The 21,563-nt window shown below is 39.5% G+C and overlaps 1 protein-coding gene across 2 annotated transcripts in view; it reads left to right on the top strand.

Moving 5' to 3' along the window:
- LOC122788045 (keratin, type I cytoskeletal 19-like) overlaps positions 1–21,563 on the top strand; it is a 59,468-nt gene that overhangs the window by 22,999 nt on the left and 14,906 nt on the right. The window contains exons 4-7 of one of the 2 annotated variants that reach the window (XM_044054966.1): positions 1,610–1,771; positions 1,905–2,030; positions 6,510–6,730; positions 10,511–10,545. In XM_044054966.1, coding sequence (XP_043910901.1) covers positions 1,610–1,771; positions 1,905–2,030; positions 6,510–6,730; positions 10,511–10,545 — 544 coding nt within the window. Of the gene's footprint in view, positions 1–1,609; positions 1,772–1,904; positions 2,031–6,509; positions 6,735–10,510; positions 10,546–21,563 lie in introns of those variants that run through there. The other variant, XM_044054967.1, reaches the window with a different exon arrangement.

Genomic DNA, 21,563 nt, shown 5'->3' on the forward strand with positions numbered 1-21,563 from the left:
AAATCTCTAATTACTTCTTCCGTACTTAATGGATTACCATCTATGTGGTAATTTGTGGGCACCTTGTTTTTCCCAAAGGGGATGACTATGCACTTTTTAGCATTTAGCTTGAGGCCATGGCTCTGGCACCAAGCATCCTTCTCTGTGTGACCCTTTTGGAGGATGCTTGTGTCAGCTGTTGAGTCGATTATGGCCCCCAGTTTGCAGTCATCTGCGAACTTTGCCAGCCATAATCCCCCCATGTTAGCCTGAACCTCAGAGAAGTATATACCGAACAAGAGAGGTTCCAGAACTGAGCCCTGTGGGATGCCACTTGTAACTGGTTTGGATTCGGACATGGCACCTGCGATTCTGACCATGTGGGTTCTATCCCTGAGCCAGTTTGCAACCCATCTTGTGATATAGGGGTTGATATTTAAGCTGGTAAGCTTATTTATGATGCCAGAGTGGGGTATTGTGTCGAAGGCTTTTGCGAGGTCCAGGTAGGCTGTGTGGACTACCTTGCCCTCATCTATGGCTTTGGTAACTGTTTCAAAGAAATCAACTAGGTTTAAGAGGCAAGATCTGCCCTTAACAAAGCTGAATTGGGTAGGGTCCAGTGTCTGGAGGCTCCCAATGTCCTTGTTTATGAGTTCCATGATAATACGCTCCATAGCTTTACAGACCAGACTAGTCAGGCTTATGGGGCAATAGTTCCCAAGATCCGCTGTGGCACCACCTTTCTGGAGTGGGACCACTGTAGCATTACGCCATTCTTTGGGTACATAACCTGTAGTAAGGCTAAGTTTGAACAGTGACTTAATGTGAGGGTTCAGTTCTTCTTGAAGCTCATGTAAGACACAGCCTGGGACACCGTCCGGTCCCATAGATGCTGTGTTTTTTGCTTTGGAGAGGGCAGCTTTCACCTGTGCATCTGTGATGTCAGGGAGATTACATTCAGTTGGGATAGGTATTTTCTCCTTTGGGGGGAAGGGGGGGAGATGTTTGCACTGAATCTGCCTGCCAGGATGTTGGCTATGTCTGTAGGTTCAGTATATTTTGTACTGTTATGCAACAATTCAGAGCATATCTGGGAGTTTCCACCCATATTCCTGACATAACTTAAGAAGGCCTTGTGATTATCTTTAGTGTCTAGGGCAATTTGATGATTTTATGAGGGATCGAAGTTTCTTTCTAATATTGATCAGAGATGCCTTCCATTTTTGGGATTTTGCTCTGTCATGTAGTAGCTTCCTCCTTCTGTTGTATAGCTTATTTATAATATATATTATATGTGTGTATGTGTGTGTGTGTGTGTGTGTGTGTGTGTGTGTGTGTGTGTGTGTGTGTGTGTGTGTGTAGATATATATATATATATATATATATATATATATATATATATATATATATAGAGAGAGAGAGAGAGAGAGATATGCACACTCTGACACCCAACATACAGATTCCATAATAATCATGCATGTGTATATGTGTGCATATGTGAATAACACTTATACATATACAGTAAATCACCAATGTTTTTGCATGAAAGGTATAATCTTTCTGTACAGCAAAGCATCAATGAATTTCAATATGAATTTAAATATCAACATTCCTATTTTGTTGTTCACAGGAAATGGACTCAATGCGTACGCAGATCGGTGGTCAAGTCAATGTAGAGGTTGATGCGGCTCCAGGTGTTGACTTGACCAAAGTAATGGAAGAGATGAGAGCTGAGTATACCGCTATGGTAGAGAAGAATAAAGCAGAAGCTGAAGCATGGTTCAAAGACAAGGTACAGCAAACTTATAACAGTGAAATGACACCATACCGAGGCAGCAAGACATCTAACTCATATTGTTGTCAGGACTGTTTTTTAACTTGGATCTAATGCTCTCTTTATGATTTGCCTTTTTACTACTTCTCAGGCTGCAGATCTGAATAAAGAAGTATCTACTGGCACAGAATTATTGCAGACACACAAGACAGAGATAACAGACCTGAGACGCACTTTACAGGGACTAGAAATTGAGCTGCAGTCTCAACTTGCTAGGGTAAGCCTATCCTCATTTCATTTTCTGTGCAATCATAAACTAAATCAAATCTAATGTCAGTTAATACTGTTCACACAGTGAAAGCCTATTTCATTATTTGCAAGAAGCAGGCCATTTTTTTAAATGTTCTGTTCCTTTCTAGAATGAAGATTGACACATCTCCAGCATGCACTTGGCTTATTATTTTAAGTCGGACCCAAAAACCCTTCTAATGAATATTAAAACACTAATGGAAAATAATCCTGCACTACACTGCAGAAATTATAATGTTAACTTTGCTGTGTCATATTTATACAGACAGTTTGTGCAGATAATATCCATTCCAGATAAGTATTTTCTAGTTTTGCACATAAATATTTTGCACAGCTTGGGGCAGAAAAAAAAATTGCTGTGAATAAAAATTGTCCCAAAATGTTATTTCCAACTGCTTCACCAGAGTTCTAGCTGGTGATAGTGTACTATCCATGGCAATAATGTGATAAGACATTTGAATCTTCTTATTCAAACCAGATTGATTTAGAGAAAGCAAGCTATGATGTCACTTTGTTCACATAACATTTCTCCACATGCAGTGCAATTGTTTTAAATGCTCTTTAATGCATCGTGAAAACATGATTAATTTATTCACAATGTTTGAGATTTAATTATCTGGGGGACCGTGGTGGTGGTGCAGCGGTTAGCATTACCACCTCACAACAAGAGGTTCTCTGATTTGATCCTTGGCTGGGGTGCCTTCTGTGTTGAGTCTGCATTCTCTCCCTGTGGTTGAGTGAGTTTTCTCCAGGTGCTCCGGTTTCCTCCCAAAGACATGCTGTAGGTGGATTGGACACTTTAAATTGGCCCAGTGTGTGTGTCTTCTGTGGAAGGCTGGGTGCCAGGCCTGCAACTTGACACCATAAAATTCCACTGCCAATCATGAGCAGGCAGGTGATCCGCTGTGGTGACCCCTAACCAGGAAAAAGCCAAAAGAAGAAGTTTGAGATTTAATGATCTACTGAATATATCAAATTAATTTATCTGACTAGCCAACAAAGTCAATGTTCTTTTAGTTGTTTAGCTACTATAAATGATCACACCACTTCTACCTTAGCCTTCCTGGGAAATCATTTGGCTCAGTGGGATTTACACATATAATAAAAAAAAAGAAAGAAAGAAAGCAAAAAATGTTTCCCTGTATGCTGAATCATACATTGCAATGTGAGGGAATAGGTGAAGACCCATAGCAGGATACTGGGGATGGCCAGCTAATGGAATGTACTCAAACAATGCTTGGCTATTCCTTACAGCAAACTGGAGACTATGTTGATGGCCAGTTGCTGTCTCCAGTTCTACTAACTAGATTAAGTAATACATTTGACTGACAAAGATAAAATAGTGTGATACTATCTATTAAATAGACAGAAATCACACATGTAGGAGAATATATCAAAACTGATCTCTTTGCCCAAATAGTGTGATCCTAGAGTTAGTACATTTAACGAGAAGGGTGTCAAGTGAAACTCCTCCCCACATAGGGGCAAGTGAATGTAGTCCATTACCAAAAAAACATATGTTGAACTTATCTGCACATAGCAATTTCAACTTCTCTTATCAAGTCAGACCTAATTCAAATTAAGGATTTTTTTGCACTCACAACAAGAGACAAATAAAAAGATATACTAATATATAATCAACATACTCAGCTTTACATGTATATACACACAAACACAAATACATTCAAACAAACACACACACAACATGCAACACACATTCAAGCACACACACACACGTGTACATGCACATACAAATACTTACACACGTGAGTGCCTGCTCACACACACACACACACACACACACACACACACACACACACACACACACACACACACACACACACACACACACACACGCACACACACACACACACACACACACACACACACACACACACACACACACACACACACACACACACACACACACACACACACACACACACACACACACACACACACACACACACACACACACACACACACACACACACACACACACACACACACACACACACACACACACATACACTAAAGCCAATCCTGCTATTCTATTCTGATGTCTCATGCAACAAATGTGTTTATTCAAAGATTAACAGCAAGAGCAGCACAAGTAGTAAAGTACAAGCAAAATATTTTTTTCCACTAGCAGCCTACAATACATGCCACCACTACATATCTACTATTTATTTATTCATAGGTTCATAGGTAGGTATTAGGCTATCTACCTTAGGGCCTATACAAGCCTATCCATAGTGATTCCCTGGCTATTGCTTCCCACAAATATTTACTTTCCTGGACCCCTGTCTAGCAGAGCCACTTATGTGATTCCTGGAATGAATTTCCTATCTCCCATCCAATTGTCAAGGTACCTCTTAAAGAGGGCCATTGAGGCTCTCTGCCTGACATGTATTGGCAGAATATTCCAGAGCATGGGGAGTCTCTGGGTCAGGAATCTATCTCTACAGCATGTTCTATTCATCGTGATGACAAGGATAAGATCCCTGGAGCATGTGGCTTGGAGGGATTGGGGTTTCTTTAAGTGTAGCATGTCCAACAACTCTGGGTTTGACATGGCCTTGTATGTTAGGCAGAGATTGCCTCTGAGTAGGCAAAATGTGACAGAGTATAGCTAGAGTTTCTTTAGACGGTCAGCATAAGGCATCTGCTTTAGGCCTATGGTTCTTTTTGTGAGGTATTTCTGCACCCTTTCTAGTTGTTGCAGATGTCTTGTGAGGTACATACCAAATGGGGCACTGTATTCTATAATGGGTCTAATGAGGGATGAGTACATAGGGACAATGACCTCCTTTTTTCTGCATGAAAACCCCTTAGTGATGAGGTGTGCCACATAGAAGGATTTTCTGACTGTTGTGGCTATGTGGTTATCAAAGGTGAGACCACTGTCCACCTGTGTCCCTAGTTCTCATATCACACTTTTGGTATTTAGTGTACTGCCATCTATGTGGTAGTTCACAGGTACATGTTTTTTCCCAAAGGGGACAACTATACATTTCTTGGCATTTACCTTGAGCCCATGGCTCTGGCAACAGGCATCTGTTTCGGTAAGGCCCTTTTGTAGTATATCCACATACTTTGGGGATTCAGTAATGGCTCACAGCTTGCAGTCATCTACGAACTTTGTAAACCAAAGTCCCTTAGTGTTGGCCTGTACTTCAGAGAAGTAGATGCCAAACAAGAGTGGTCCCAGGATAGAACCCTGCGGTACACCACTTCTCACTTGTCTGGAGCTGGATTTGGAGTCAGCTGCTTTCACAGTGTGTGTCCTGGCAGTAAGCCAGTTTGCAACCCATCAAGTGATGTAGGGATTAATGTCCAGCTTAGTAAGTTTAGCTATGATTCCAGAGTGGGGGATAGTGTCGAAAGCCTTGGCACGGTCCAAGTAGACTGTGTGAAACACCTTACCCTTGTCCACGGCTCTAGAAACTGATTCGAAGAAGTCGATCAGGTTCAGGAGGCAAGATCGGCCCTTCATGAACCCAAACTGGGTGGGGTCTAGTGTTTGAAGGTTGCCAATGTCTTTTTTTATACGTTCCGTGATAATACGTTCCATGGCCTTGCAAATCAGGATCGTCAGACTGATGGGATGGTAGTTCCTGGGATCCAAAGTGGATCCCCCCTTGTGGAGTGGGATGACTGTAGCTGTGCACCACTCTGGTGAGGCTATGATTAAACATGACACATAGGTGAGGTGCCAGTTCATTTATTGTCTGTTTATTTATTCATTTATATTTGTTTACAGGGGTAGCGCACTAATAAATTTTGACCAAGTCCAGGCTCAGACTAAATTTGTTCACCTGTACTACTTTGTGCTTATGCTACTTTATATGGTGTCCTTCATGTGGGAGGTTAATGTGTTTATCTTCACATGGGATAATTAGCTAGGTTTAAAATGGCCCAAAATGGCAGTTAGCCTAGTGCTAATATAAGATCCTATGCAAATTATATAGATATGTCATATTGGACAGGCAGAAAGATAGAACTGAAAAGAAAGGGTGAGGGGCAGAGAAATGGGTATGCTGGGTACCTAAAGTGAGTAAAGGTTTGAGAAAAAGTTAAGAAATAATATTTCAGGGAAACATTATTAAGAATTTAGAACACAGAATAAGATTACATGGAAGAGGGTGTCAGGGGAGTGGGGTTTTAAGAATGTTGGAAAAGGATATACTAAGGAATGGGAGAGGGAATGGTCAACCATACAGGAGATACATACACAGTCTGTTTACCTGTAGGTCTCCCATCAACTTCCTTCTATAATGGTGTGTCAGTTGAGTCTGCAGGATCATACCAAGGTATTCAGTGTTCATCATAATTATAACTTCAGAATCATGTTAATTTGATTGTACCATATTAAATTGCAGGAAATTGACAGGGACTAAGAATTTTAAGAATGCTACAGCAAACTTTCTTGTTTTTCCACTTTCAGAAAAATACTTTACAACATTCATTAGATGAAACAGAAGGCCGCTATGGGTCACAGCTGCAGGACATGCAATTTTCCATCCATGACATTGAAGAAAATATAGCTAACCTTCGGGCACAAATTGAGCATCAATCAAGGGAGTACCAGCTTCTCCTCGATGTCAAAACAAGGCTGGAAAATGAGATCAATATGTACCGCAAACTTCTGGAAGGAGAGGAGAGCAGGTGAGTTCAGGATTCAGTTATCTGTAGCCCAGGATTCATTATATGGACACAAGCTTATTGCATCCAATATGCTGTCAGTATGGATCATTTAAAGGACTAATGCTTTTACAAGACAATTTCAGGCTGCTCAGATGAATGAGTTCCAAGGAATATTTGAAGAAAAGAAGTACTCAAGACCACAGAGCTCTAAATGAAAATAGCCATGGGACTAGTACAGAAAGGGATAATATAATTCAGCAGCTATCCAGCCTGATGAGTGCCAAAATGATTGATGGTTTCAAGGGTAGCTAAGACAGGATAGTTGTACACTCAGCTGAGCAGCTTTTAAAATTGCTAAGTTTAGTAATTCATAGTTATACAAATTCAACATTAATTTGATACAGCACTGCGTGAATGAGTATGGCCATGAATCACAATGTACACTTGTGATGCACCTCAGATTATACATGCAAAATGATTTACAGTGCTGTACTAATTTCTACAAATTCCATTCATTAGTATAGTACAGAATGTCAGGAAACAAGGAAATATATTTTTAGATAATAGGTGGAGTTTTTTGTTAATCTAAGGCTTTCTATATCGGCCACTATAACGTGATATAACTACAGTTTATTTAGGATTACCAGAAACAATATCACTGAATAAGCAACTGTCAAGTCAGTTACTTTTTAAGAAATACAATAATTATGAACACACTTTTGTCTACTATGGTAGCAAATGATGTGGTGTTTTTGTGTCTGTGTTGTAGATTGTAATTTTTACATATATTATTTAGCCACTGGTTGATTGACTAACTCATAATTCTGAATTAGATAACTGCCTTAATATAAAACATGAGGAAAAAACACATTGGTAAAAATTACATCAGATGCTTATTTGCTTAATTGAGTTTACACTAATAAATTAGTTGTAATACTCTTAATTAGGTGCATTTTACCGATTAATTGTTTTACTATTTATCTTTCATTAAATATATACTTTTTATACTGAATTAACATGTATATAAGTATATGTATGTGTGGCAAGAGTTGCACTGGTACACTAATTTCTAGTAGTCGATATCTGTGGAATACTACATTTTATTACAGCATGCTGCCTTTATAAGCATTAACTTACCAACTAGTACTGCCGCTGCCTTAATAGGTAGTGTACTTAAGTACTCGTTCCAGAAGTTTGTTGCTATCTGCATGTAGTGTCACTTGTTTCAGTGTCACTGACTCAGGCACTTTCAGTAAGTCATTCCCGTTTCTAGGTGCATGGCAGTAAAAGGGGGAGAACCACCATTGTCCATTATTTATTCCACTTTCCTGGCAGTATCATTACATATTGGTCAAGTTCAAAATATTATGTTGATTCATTTTGACATTTGTAACTGTGTTTATTAAGTTTTACTAGGGTCTCTATTCTTTCTATTCATATCCTGTTTTGTCCATTTGCCATTGCCTTTTGCTAGTAATTGTCACAAGTGACCATAGCTTATAGATTCATAGGTGTGTACTAGGCTAATGATCATTAGGCCTTTATAAGCCTAGCTATGCAAACCAAATGTGAACCATAAGTTGTATGTTGTAGGCACTTAAAATAGGGGATGATTTGGGGGTTAGACATGATTTACTGGTGCCTCAGTTCATTAGAGACACAGGCATCATACCTGGGGTGAATTCACGATTTCCCATACAATGCTCAAAGTCACAGTTAAATAGAGTTAGAGAGGGACTTTGTGTCACATGAATGGAGACCCTATTCGAGAGCATGGGAATTCAATGATATTCATACCTGTCTCTCCAACATATTTGTTTTTTATATGCACAGAAAGTTCATCAGAGTGAGGTCCAAGGATGTTAGCCAGGCATAGATTACCTCTAAGTAGTATGTTGCAGACTGAATATAGAGATATGGCTTTGAGGTGATCTGCATAGGACATTGTGTTTATGCTATGTATTCTTTTTGTAAGGAACCTTTGAGGACATTCCAGCTGCTGCATATGTCTGGCAAGGTACATACTGAAGTGGGTATCATCCTCTATGATGGGTCTGATGAAGGTCAAGTACAGTGATATGATGACTTCCCTGGAACTAGATGCAATGCTCTTGCTTCTAAGTTGAACAACATGCAAGAATATTTTTACTACCTTGGACACATATTGGTCAAAGGCTAGGTTATTGTGTATTTCATTTCCTGGATCCCTGAGTAATGAGTCAACACTTACGGGTACTTTATTGATGTTCTCTGGGGCGGCTGACTTCCCAAAATGCACTATAATGAATTCCATGGCATTGAGTTCTAAGCCATGGTTTTGACATCAGTCATTTGTCTGTATTAGACCTTCCTGAAGGGTGCCTACATCTTAGGGGATTCTATGACTGCCCCCAGTTTGCAATTATCTGTGAACTTGATTAACCAGAGGCCTTTAACATTGGATTTGACCTCCAAGAAGTAGATACCAAAGAGGAGTGAGCCAGCATGGAGCCTTGAGGGACTCCACTGGTTACCGGCCTCCTTATGGAGGTGGTCTAATTAGTAGTAACCTACTGGGTCTTACCTGTGAGCCATCTGGCTGTCCAGCACATCATAAAGGTGGTTATGCCTAATTCTGTAAGTTTTGTCAGCAATGCCCAAGTGAGGCATTGTATTAAATGCCTTAGCAAGACCATGTTAGGCAGTATGCACCATTTTACTTTCATCCATTGCCTTGAGGACTTTTTCAAAGAAATCAACCAGGTTCAGTAGGCTTGACCTTCCTTTGATGAAGCCAGACTTGGATGGATCTAGTGTCTGGAGGACTCCAATGTCTTTATTTATCATTTCCATTATGATTCTTATTGTGGCTTTGCAAATAAGACTAGTCAGACTAATGGGTCTGTAATTTGTGGCATCTGTAAATATCTGTCCTTATGATGGTGGATGACCATTACAGTCTTCCATTCTCAGGGCGCAAAGCCTGTTCTGAGATTATAGTTAAACAGTGACTCCAGAGGACCTGATAAGTCATATTTTAGACTATTCAAAAGGCATTTTGGGATATTATCTGGACATATTGAGGCTGTGTTCTTGGTCTTAGTGAGAGCGGCCAAAACATGCTCTCTATTTACAGTTGGAGGGGTTACATTTGAGGGTATTTCTTGGGGTGATGGCTGGGGGTGAGTAGTGGTGGGTAAAGTTAGAATTGAATTTGTCAGCCAAAAGATTCACTAAATTGCCCGGCTTTGTGAATGTGTCACCAGTAACACCAGTTCAGCACACTGAGTGTGCTGCCCTTGAGGTTTCTAACAGCTGAAGAAGGCCTTATGGTTATCTTTTGCCTGGGAGGCTATCTTAAGCCCAAAAATTGACTTTATTGGACTTAATTAACCCCATTAGTTGCCTGTTTAGTTTGATGAGAGAGTTCTTATCTTTATGGGAGATCCTGATTTTAGCCATGATTTTTTTTGTATATTATGTTTAATTAGGGATTCCACCCAAATTGCCAGCTATATAATGTATTGTAAAAGACAAACTGCTGTTTATTTCTCCTTCAGTGAAGTCATCTTTAACACATTTCAAATGCAGATGGAATTTAAAAGCTAGAGAAACACTTGAGTATGAAGTTATTTTGTTTGAGTGAAATGTACTTCATACAACTAATACAATGAAACACAGAATAACTTTAGAATTACATCAGCAAATATATGCCTGAGTTTTCTATAAGATAAAAAGCCTTTAGGAAAAAAACATTTATTTTACAACAGTTTCATTGTAAAAGTGCTAAAAAAATTCTAATGAGTGTTGTTATTTTCACAGCGGCTACAGCCATAGCAGTTCCACGGTATCATCAGGTAATGCAATTTTTTTTCAGCTGTACACTAATTTAGCAAAGGATGTGTGTACTTAAGTTACTCCAGTCTCTCTCTCTCTCTGTCTGTCTGTCTCTCTCTCTCTTTTGGTGTTTCACCTCAGCCTTATTTATAATCTTTTATCCTGAAATTTCACAGAAATTAGCTTTTCAATTAGAATACATTTCAGGCCTTATTTTATAAGCAGACCATGTAATACTACCCAAGATTTTGTTCAACAGCTCTTATCACACCCATTCTCTACCGCCATCAGGAACATTTTGGAAATGAAACTGAAGCACATCGGGTTGCTACTTATACTTTAAATGTATTTTTTTTATTCAATCACTTGAAAATTATTTTCACAGTAAATGTTATTGTTACTTAGAGGTGATTTCTGTGGAATTCTTCACTCCATTATCCATCAACTTATCGCACTGGTATTGTGGCTGCCTTACAGATATTATTCTTAGTCTGATGTATGTTAGCAGTTTTAAACATCTTCTTGTAATTTGTTACATTCTGCATGTCATGTTACTTGTTTCAGTCTCACTAACTCATGCATACTTGGAAATGAATTTCACATGTGCTTATTAATCCATACCTGCTGCATAGCTTTATTTAAATTAAATAAATAATTTAAAAAGTAAAGCATACTATAAGCATATTTATTGGACCCAGGCAGGTAGTTGACTACATTTTGTATGAATGACAATTTTATTCCACTGTTCTGCTTCCACTGAGTTGGCATATATAAGTCACAGAAATCTTAGAGTCCCCACCCTCCACCCTCATTGTGCAGATGGGTTCTCTCCCCTGCAGAAAAGCTTGTTTTGCTGTCCTCTGACGATGGCTTTATTCTGCCTATATCTGTGGTATTTACATTCTGAGACTTTTTTCTTTCAATCTATCATTATAAAACCTAGCTTGCTAAGCTCACTCTTTTTGGCGTTTCCAAAACATGCACTCAGTTTCAAAACACTGGAAAAAATTGTGTACCACAGTCCATAATACTAGCCACTGGGACCACTCCTATTCCTGACAGCCTCAATTTAGATAAAGTGGCAGCTCTTCGTGAAGATGACATTGTGGTTCTAATGAACGGCAGAGTGACATTCCCCATTTGGTATGATACTACACAATGACTTTCAGTAGTTCCATGCTGTGATGGAATGAGGGTAGCTACATTAGTCATATGTTCTTAAATTCCCATTATGAATAAGCCATACTATTGGACTTAGTGACTAAAGAGCTAATTGGTCATACCATCTAAAAAGACTGAGGTCAAAGGGATGGTTAGCCAATTATTAATAATAATAATAATAATAATACTGATAATAATAAAAAACACACACACACACGTAATATATACATACATCATAGTTTTTAAAAATACAACATAATATTGTGGTTAAAAACTGAAGCTACAGTGGCAACAGTCAACCTGAAGTTATTTCAGGGTTCATTATAACTGCAGGTATCTCTCTCAACTATCCAGATTTCTGTAGACTGTCCAGATTTTTGCCTCATATTTTGGTCTGCTGCTAAGAAAATGTGTGATTTCCTGGCACATCATTGAGGATTAGAGTCACTAAATAGTAACATACATTTGAGTTTTAGACTTCATACCCTACAGAAAGTGTATGCTAATACCACAGATGCTGTTATTCTAGCAACTTTATTAGTTTATAAGAACGGAATTTAAAATCTGTCTCTGCATTTGGGCCTTTGTCCCCCCATTATTTTGAGTTTTCTCCAGACTTCTTGTACTAGCAATTTGAGAGGTATGATGTCAGGTCCTTTAAATTTCAAAGGTTGTGAATCTTGTCATAACAGAGGTGACATCATTGTCATGATGGTTTTTACATTCTGAGACTTTTTTCTTTCAATCTCGCTACATAAATGCCAAGCTAGGGTTAGCAGAGCCACGGTGTAACAAGGAAAACCAGTATGCATCTTAAACTGATGCATAGAGAGACTCCATATGGCCATTCAGATCACTTACCTTTTATCCACTCATGAACCCATGAACTTAAACTGGCATGAGCAATGCAGTAAAATACCAAAGCAAGTATGACTATAAAAATATTAAACTACAAATATGATAAAAATGAAAAAAAAAACAGTGACATGAACACATGAAATTATTTTTAATATTTTTGTGAAAAAAGATTACTTGTCAGCAGGTCCCAGGGATTTGCTTTAAGCCATTACAATGACAACTGTTCCTCTGCTTACACCTTTTGTAATATCCTCTGGTATCACATTGTCAAATCTACTTACACTGAGAACTAACTAATAATTAATTCTAGGAATTTTACAAACATAGTCAATTTTCACCTACTTTTATAAATTATATAATTTGGGTTTTGGTTATATACTTTCCTGAATTTTCAAACACATTATTTATTTTTTAACAGGTTTTATAAATGTATAGCATTTGGTATTAGCTTAATGTTAACTGATAATAAATTATATGTGTAAATGACTAATTTAACTCTGTCCTGGGCACTACACACATTATCTGTTTTTGGCATGTTTATTCCATTTTTAGGTTCCATTAGCTGGAGCTACCCTGATATAGTCAAGTTACTGTATTACTCATGGGATTTAATAGTGATCTGATGACTCTGGGGCCAGTATTCATAGTCTGGGGCTTCTTATTTTTGTAGCAGTAATGTGCAAAGAGTGGTGCTATGAACATATGCAAATCCTGGACTTGAAGGATAAATGCACAATCGTGGAAGCCTTTTTATAAATATACATCCTAATTGCAAAAGTGTAATATGCTTAAGGCATAAGCAATAGAGGGCAGCTGATACACAGATAAGACGTGTTACACTTTTGTGCATCAGTAAGATTCATAGAGATGAATCCATAATAAACTCATTTGCATACCAGACATGTAAATGGCCTTGAATTTTTTTCCAGTAAGCAGCAATTTAACAGAAGAATATGGAAATGCAAGTGGAAGGGAAAAGGTTTCATTTGGTGTCAGGGACATGCTTGTACATACATGGGCAGACTACTAAAGGGGTGATTGGGGTAAATGTTTCATTTTGGTGATTCTGCATACTTGGACATACTGCTAAATGGATCATTGTGTTAAATGTTTTATTTTGGTGTTTGTTCATAGGTGTTTATTAGGATAATGACCACAAGGGCATTTGTAAGCCTAGCCATGCATCCCAAATCTCTGACAAGTTCTGATGCCCTTGATAAGTGTAAGCATGGGCCTGGGAGATGAACCATTTACAGGTTACAGGTGTCCATTAGAGACATAGGTGTCAAACCAAGGATGAATTTCCAGTTTCCCATCCAATTGTCCAAGTTGCATTTGAATTGGGTTAGGGAGGAACTCTGCTTCACAAGGATGTTCCATAGATGGGGTAGTCGCTGGGATGCATACCTATCTCTCCAGCAGGTCCTGTTTATATCACATGCAAGGCTTAAGTCTTTAAAATGGGTAACTCTAGCACTGTTTGTTTTGTGGATATCCAGGAGGTCCAGCAGAGTGGGGTCTGACAATGACCTGTATTCCAGGCATAGATCTCCCCTCAAAAGCCTGTAGGAGACAGAGTACAGGGATAGGTCCTTGAGGGGGTATGCATAGGACATTTTACTTTCGCCCTGTATTCTTCTAGTAAGGAACCTCTGTGGACATTCAGTTGTTGGATAGCCCTGGTTAGGTACATACCAAAGGGGGCATTGTACTCAATGCTAGGTCTGATGAATGCCAAATACAGTGGAACAATGACTTCCTTAGACTTAGATGCCATACTTTTGTTTATAAGTTGTGCAACATGGAATGATATCCTCACCATTGTAGACACGTGATGGTCAAAGGTTCGATTACTATCTATATGTGTCCCTAAGACCCTGACTACTGGGTCAACTCTAAAGGGTGTGTTGTCAGTATGATAGTTACCATGGATGGATGACTGCCCAAAGGATACTATTATGCATTTCTTGGCATTTAGTTTTAGTCCATGGCTCTGACACCAGCTGTTTGTCTGTGTCAGCCCCTCCTGGAGATAATTTGTGTCAGTGTGAGATTCAATTACAGCTCCTAATTTGCAATCATCTGCAAATTTAGCCAGCCAGGGACAACTGACATTGGCCTTGACTTCTAAGAAGTAAATGTCAAAAAGGAGGGGAGCAAGGACCAATCCCTGAGGGACTACACTTGTGGCTGGCCTATTTGTAGAGGTGGACTCTCCAATTCTAACTTCTTGGGTCCTATTTGTAAGCCAATTGGCTATCCACTGGGTATGATACGGGTTTGTACCTAACCTCTTGTGTTTGTCAACAAAGCCTAAGGGGGTAGTGTGTCAAATGCTTGTCCAGGCAAGGTAGGCAGTGTGAATGATTTTGTCCTCATCCATTTGCATCGGTGTCCTTCTCAAAGAAGTCCACCATGTTGAGTAGGCATGATCTGCCTTTGACGAAACCAAACTGGGTTAGGTCCAGTGCCTGGAGGTTTACTATATCTCTGTTGATCATCTCCATGATAATTCTTTCCATGGCTTTATATATAAGACTAGTGAGACTTATGGGTCTGCAGTTTCCAGGGTCTGTAGATGGTCCACCTTTGTGCAGAGGGATGACTGTTGCCTTTCTCCATTCATGAGGCACAAAGCCTGTTTGGAGGCTACAGTTAAAAAGTAATTCCATGGTTCCTGATAAGTCATGTTTCATGCTAGTTAGAAGGCATCCTGGGATATTGTCTGGGCCCATTGATCCAGTGTTCTTGGTCGTAGAGAGAGCATTAAGGACCTGTTCCCTAGTGATAGTAGGAGAAGTTATATTTGAAGATATTTCCTGAGGGAAGGTTGAGGGGGGAGAGAGGGGTAAAGTTGGAACTGAATTTATCAGGCAGGAGGTTTGCTATATCTTCTGGCTCAGTACAGGTGGCTTCATTTACATTGAGCTCTGCACAAAATTTTGTACTACCTTTGAGGTTGCGGACATAGCTGAAAAATGTTTTGTGGTTGTTCTTGGCTGGGGAGGCCAGACTTGCCTCAAATTTGGCTTTGGTAGACTTTATTTGTCCCCTGAGTTGTTTGTTTAGTTTGTTGAGAGTGGTTGTATCCTGCTGGGTACTGGACCTCCTAATTTTTGCCATGATTTTCTTCCTCCTGTTATACAGCCTACTGATTTTGTGATTCCATAAGGGTGGCTTGTTTTTTTTTTTTTTTTTTTTTTGAGTTAGTTCTGTACTTCTTCCTGGTGTGTACAGTTGCCTCTTTGCAGCTATTAATATGCTTATACAAGGTTTCTGTGAACAGTTCTGCATAGGCAGCAGTGTTCTCAGGGTTTATAGGGGCTTGACATTTTGCCAGGTTCTCACTTAATAGCAGGAAGTTAGACTTATAATAGTTCCTGAATATTCCAGGTTTAGCTGTGGGGGTCCTAGTTTTATTTTTACTTTAAAGGAGACCATTTTGTGGTCTCATCTTACCAGAGAAGGCATTACAGTAGGCGGTGTGCAGCACTTTCCCGTACCAGGACCAGATCTAGTATGGTTGAAACCCTGGTTGGAGTATTGACTATCTGGTCCATGGAGTTTGTGTTTACAAAATCCAAGAATCTCTGTGCATCTACGTTTAGTGTCATATAAGATTCCCAGTTAAGAGTGGGGTAATTAAAGTCACGCATATATATGGTATTGGGTTGAATGCTTAGTGTTTCTAATACGTTTAAATACATGGTATGGGTTTCTTGGGTCACAGAGGGGGACCTATAGCTTGCAAGGATATGGTATTGGATTTTGCCTATGGTGATTTGAACATGGAGCAGCTCAAGTGCATTGTCTTGTTTGACAAACCTAGAAGTATATTTATTTTTTATGTAAATAGAGACATCTCCAACTTTAGTCCCTGCCTGAGAAGTAGCTGGCCTAAATGTGTAAAAGGCATTATAATCTTGCAGCTTTAAACCATGTCTCAGTAATCGCACAGATGTTAGCATTCTTTAGGGTAAAAAGAGCTTCTAGGGAGTGGAGTTATTTATTTAGAATCCTAGCACTGAGCAGTAATTCCTTTGTATTTTCTTGGTTTTGATTTGCTACGTCAGACGTACTTTCAGTTTGGCATTGTCTAAAATGGCACTATGAGGGAAGACAATATTTTAGCTACTATTCGAAAGCCTTGAGGGGAGAGGTGCAGACTATCCCTGGCAAAGCAGCATGGTCTGTTGACCATCTCCTTCCATGCTGAAAAATATTGCACCCCCTTAGAATGACACCATAAGCTAAACCAATTATTAAAGTCAATCATTTTTGTATTCATATTATGGCATCATCCTCGGAGAAGGTAAAATGCTGCTCAATGCTAAGCTGATACCAGCCTGAGACACATATGCTGAGAGCTCCATGATGTCTCTCTTCATATAGTCTAGGGTGGAACATTTCAGGTAATTTACTCCCACAATGACTATGACTGAGTCATATTGGTAATTGCAGTCCAATGTCCTGAGTGTGTGCGTAATGTTGTGGATCCTAGCCACTGATAAGCGTTTGACTGTGACTTTCTCATTACTCAGCTAGGTGAGAGGGACATCAGCATGCCTCATGATGTAGTCTCCAATGACTAGAATATTGAATTGTGTGGTGGGTTGCTTTATGGATTTAGAGGCAGATGCTCCGTGAGATGTAGCTCTATGTGATAATGTGGGTGTTGTTTTGAAAGAATGCAGTTGGTGCTGCTGAGGGTATTTGTTATGTGTACTTTGTCTAGGAGGTCGTTGCATATTTAAACATACTGCTGAAGGGACCAGTGGGGAAAATGTTTTTGTGCTTGTTCATGTTTGAAAATACTGCTGAAGGGATCAATGTAGGAAATGTTTCATTTTGATGTTAGGGATGGAATTGTATGTATATGAACATACTACTGAAGATTTATTGGGGAAATGTTTCGTTTTAATGTCAGGGACATGCTTGTGTATACACAGGCAGACTACTGAAGGGGTCAATAGGGGAAATATTTAAATTTAATGCTGGGACGAATTTGTGCATACATTGATAGACTGTTGAAGGAGTCTTTGGGGAAATGTTTTATTTTTTTGCTTGTGCATACATTAAACTACCACAGAATGGACTGGAGGAGGAAGTCCTTAATTTTGGTACTTTTGCATACTTGGATATATTCCTGAAGGGATTGGTGTAGGAAGTGTTTCATTTTGGTGCTTTTACATTGTGAATATGCTGCTGAAGGGATCCATTGAGAAATATTTCATTTTGGTGCTTGGGCATATAATAACAGACTGCTGAAGGGATCAGTGGGGCAGTGTTTCATTTTGTTGCTTGTATATACTTGGACATACTGCTGAAGGGATCAGTGGTTCAGTTTTTCATTTTGGTGCTTGTATATACCTGGACATACTGCTAAAGGGATAAGTGTCAGAAGTTTTCATTTTGGTGCTTGATATACTTGGACATACTGCTAAAGGGATCAGTTGGGACAGTGTTCATTTTGGTGCTTGTATATACTTGGACATACTGCTGAAGGGATCATTGCGGGAAGTGTTTCATTTTGGTGCTTGTATATACTTGGACATACTGCTAAAGGGATCAGTCCGGGAAGTATTTAATTTTGGTGCTTGTATATACTTGGACATACTGCTTAAAGGATCTGTGTGGGAAGTGTTTCATTTTGGTGCTTGTATATACTTGGACATACTGCTAAAGGGATCAGTGTAGACAGTGTTTCATTTTGGTTCTTGTATATACTTGGACATACTTCTAAAAGGATCAGTGCAGGAAGTGTTTCATTTTGGTGCTTGTATATACCTGGTCATACTGCTAAAGGGATCAGTGTGGGCAGTGTTTCATTTTGGTGCTTGTATATACCTGGACATACTGCTAAAGGGATAAGTAGGGACAGTGTTTCATTTTGGTGCTTGTATATACTTGGACATACTGCAAAATGGATCAGTGGGGACAGAGTTTTATTTTGGTGCGTGTATATACCTGGACATACTGCTAAAGTGATCAGTGCGGGAAGTGTTTCATTTTGGTGTTTGTATATACTTGGACGTACTGCTAAAGGGATAATTGCGGGAAGTGTTTCATTTTGGTGCTTGTATATACCTGGACATACTGATAAAGGCATCAGTGTTGGAAGTGTTTCATTTTGGTGCTTGTATATACCTGGACATACTGCTAAAGGGATCAGTGTGGGAAGTGTTTCATTTTGGTGCTTGTATATACCTGGACATACTGCTAAAGGGATCAGTGCGAGAAGTGTTTCTTTTTGGTGCTTGTATATACCTGGACATATGCTAAAGGGATCAGTGCGGGAAGTGTTTCTTTTTGGTGCTTGTATATACCTGGACATACTGCTAAAGGGATCAGTGCGGGAAGTGTTTCATTTTGGTGCTCTTATATACTTGGACATACTGCTAAAGGGATCAGTGTGGGCAGTGTTTCATTTTGGTGCTTGTATATACTTGGACAAACTGTTGAAGGGATTAGTGGGGGCAGTGTTTCATTTTGGTGCTTGTATATACTTGGACATACTGCTAAAGGGATCAGTGAGGGCAGTGTTTCATTTTGGTGCTTGTATATACTTGGACATACTGCTGAAGGGATCAGTGCAGGAAGTGTTTCATTTTGGTGCATGTATATACTTGGACATACTGCTAAAGGGATAAGTGGGGACAGTGTTTTATTTTGGTGCTTGTATATACTTGGAAATACTGCTAAAGGGATCAGTGTGGGCAGTGTTTCATTTTGGTGCTTGTATATACCTGGACATACTGCTAACGGGATCAGTGGGGTCAGTGTTTCATTTTGGTGCTTGTATATACTTGAACATACTGCTAAAGGGATCAGTGGGGGCAGTGTTTCATTTTGGTGCTTGTATTTACCTGAACATACTGCTAAAGGGATCAGTGGGGGCAGTGTTTCATTTTAGTGCTTACATATACTTGGACATACTGCTGAAGGGATCAATGCGGGAAGTGTTTCATTTTGGGTCTTGTATATAATTGGACATACTGCTGATGGGATCAGTGGGAGCAGTGATTCGTTATGGTGCTTGTATATGCTTGGACATACTGCTAAAGGGATCAGTGGAAGCAGTGTTTCATTTTTGGTGCTTGTATTTACCTGAACATACTGCTAAAGGGATCAGTGGGGGTAGTGTTTCATTTTAGTGCTTGTATATACTTGGACAAACTGCTGAAGGGATCAATGCAGGAAGTGTTTCATTTTGGGTCTTTTATATAATTGGACATACTGCTGATGGGATCAGTGGGTGCAGTGATTCGTTACGGTGCTTGTATATACTTGGACATACTGCTGAAGGGATCAATGTGGTAAGTGTTTCATTTTGGTGCTTGTATTTACTTGGACATACTGCTGAAGGGATCAGTGTGGGAAGGCTTTCATTTTTGTGCTTGTATATACTTGGACATACTGCTGAAGGGATCAGTGCGGGAATTGTTTCATTTTGGTGCTTGTATATACTTGGACATACTGCTAAAGGGATCAGTGTGGGACGTGTTTCATTTTTGTGCTTGTATATACTTGGACATACTGGTAAAGGGATCAGTACAGGAAGTATTTCATTATGGTGCTTGTACATACTTGGACATACTGCTAAAGGCATCAGTGTGGAAAGTGATTCACTTTGGTGCCTGTATATACTTGGACATACTGCGAAAGTGATCAGTGGGGGCAGTGTTTCATTTTGGTGCTTGTATATACTTGGACATACTGCTAAAGGGATCAGTATTGGAAGTTTTCATTTTGGTGCTTGTATATACTTGGACATACTGCAAAAGGGATCAGTTGGGACAGTGTTTATTTTGGTGCTTGTATATACTTGGACATACTGCTGAAGGGATCAGTGCAGGACATGTTTTATTTTGGTGCTTGTATATACTTGGACATACTGCTTAAGGGATCTGTGTGGGAAGTGTTTCATTTTGGTGCTTGTATATACTTGAACATACTGCTAAATGGATCAGTGGGGACAGTGTTTCAAATTGGTGCTTGTATATACTTGGACATATTGCCGAAGGGATCAGAGTGGGAAGTGTTTCATTTTGGTGCTTGTATATACTTGGACATTTTGCAGAAGGGATCAGTGCGGGAAGTGTTTCATTTTGGTGCTTGTATATACCTGGACATTCTGCTAAAGGAATCAGTGTGGGCAGTGTTTCATTTTGGTGCTTGTATATATTTGGACATACTGCTGAAGGGATCAGTGGGGGCAGTGTTTCATTTTGGTGTTTGTATATACATGGACATACTGCTAAAGGGATCAGTGTGGGCAGTGTTTCATTTTGGTGCTTGAATATAATTGGACATACTGCTGAAATGGTCAGTGCGGGCAGTGTTTCATTTTGGTGCTTGTATATACTTGGACATACTGCTAAAGGGATCAGTGGGGGTAGTGTTTTATTTTGGTGCTTGTATATACTTGGACATACTGCTGAAGGGATCCATGGGGGCAGTGTTTCATTTTGGCGCTTGTATATACTTGGACATACTGCTAATGGGATCAGTGGGGGCAGTGTTTCATTTTGGTGCTTGTATATACTTGGACATACTGCTGAAGGGATCAGTGTGGGAAGTGTTTCATTTTGGTGTTTATATATACTTGGACATACTGCTAAAGGGATCAGTGTGGGCAGTGTTTCATTTTGGTGCTTGTATATACTTGGACATACTGCTGAAGGGATCAGTGTGAGAAGTGTTTCATTTTGGTATTTGTATATACCTGGACATACTGCTGAAGGGATCACTGGGGGCAGTGTTTCATTTTGGTGCTTATATATACTTGGACATACTGCTGAAGTGATCAGTGGGTGCAGTGTTTCATTTTGGTGCTTGTTTATACTTGGATATACTGCTAAAGGGATCAGTGTGGGAACTGGAAGTGTTTCATTTTGGTACTTGTATATACCTGGAAATACTGCTAATGGGATCAGTGTGGGCAGTGTTTCATTTTGGTGCTTGTATATACTTGGACATACTGCTGAAGGGATTAGTAGGGGCAGTGTTTCATTTTGGT

This window comes from Protopterus annectens, chromosome 13.part0, assembly GCF_019279795.1.
Source record: "Protopterus annectens isolate FY-2018-M chromosome 13.part0, PAN1.0, whole genome shotgun sequence".
Classification (NCBI taxonomy): Eukaryota; Metazoa; Chordata; order Ceratodontiformes; family Protopteridae; genus Protopterus; species Protopterus annectens.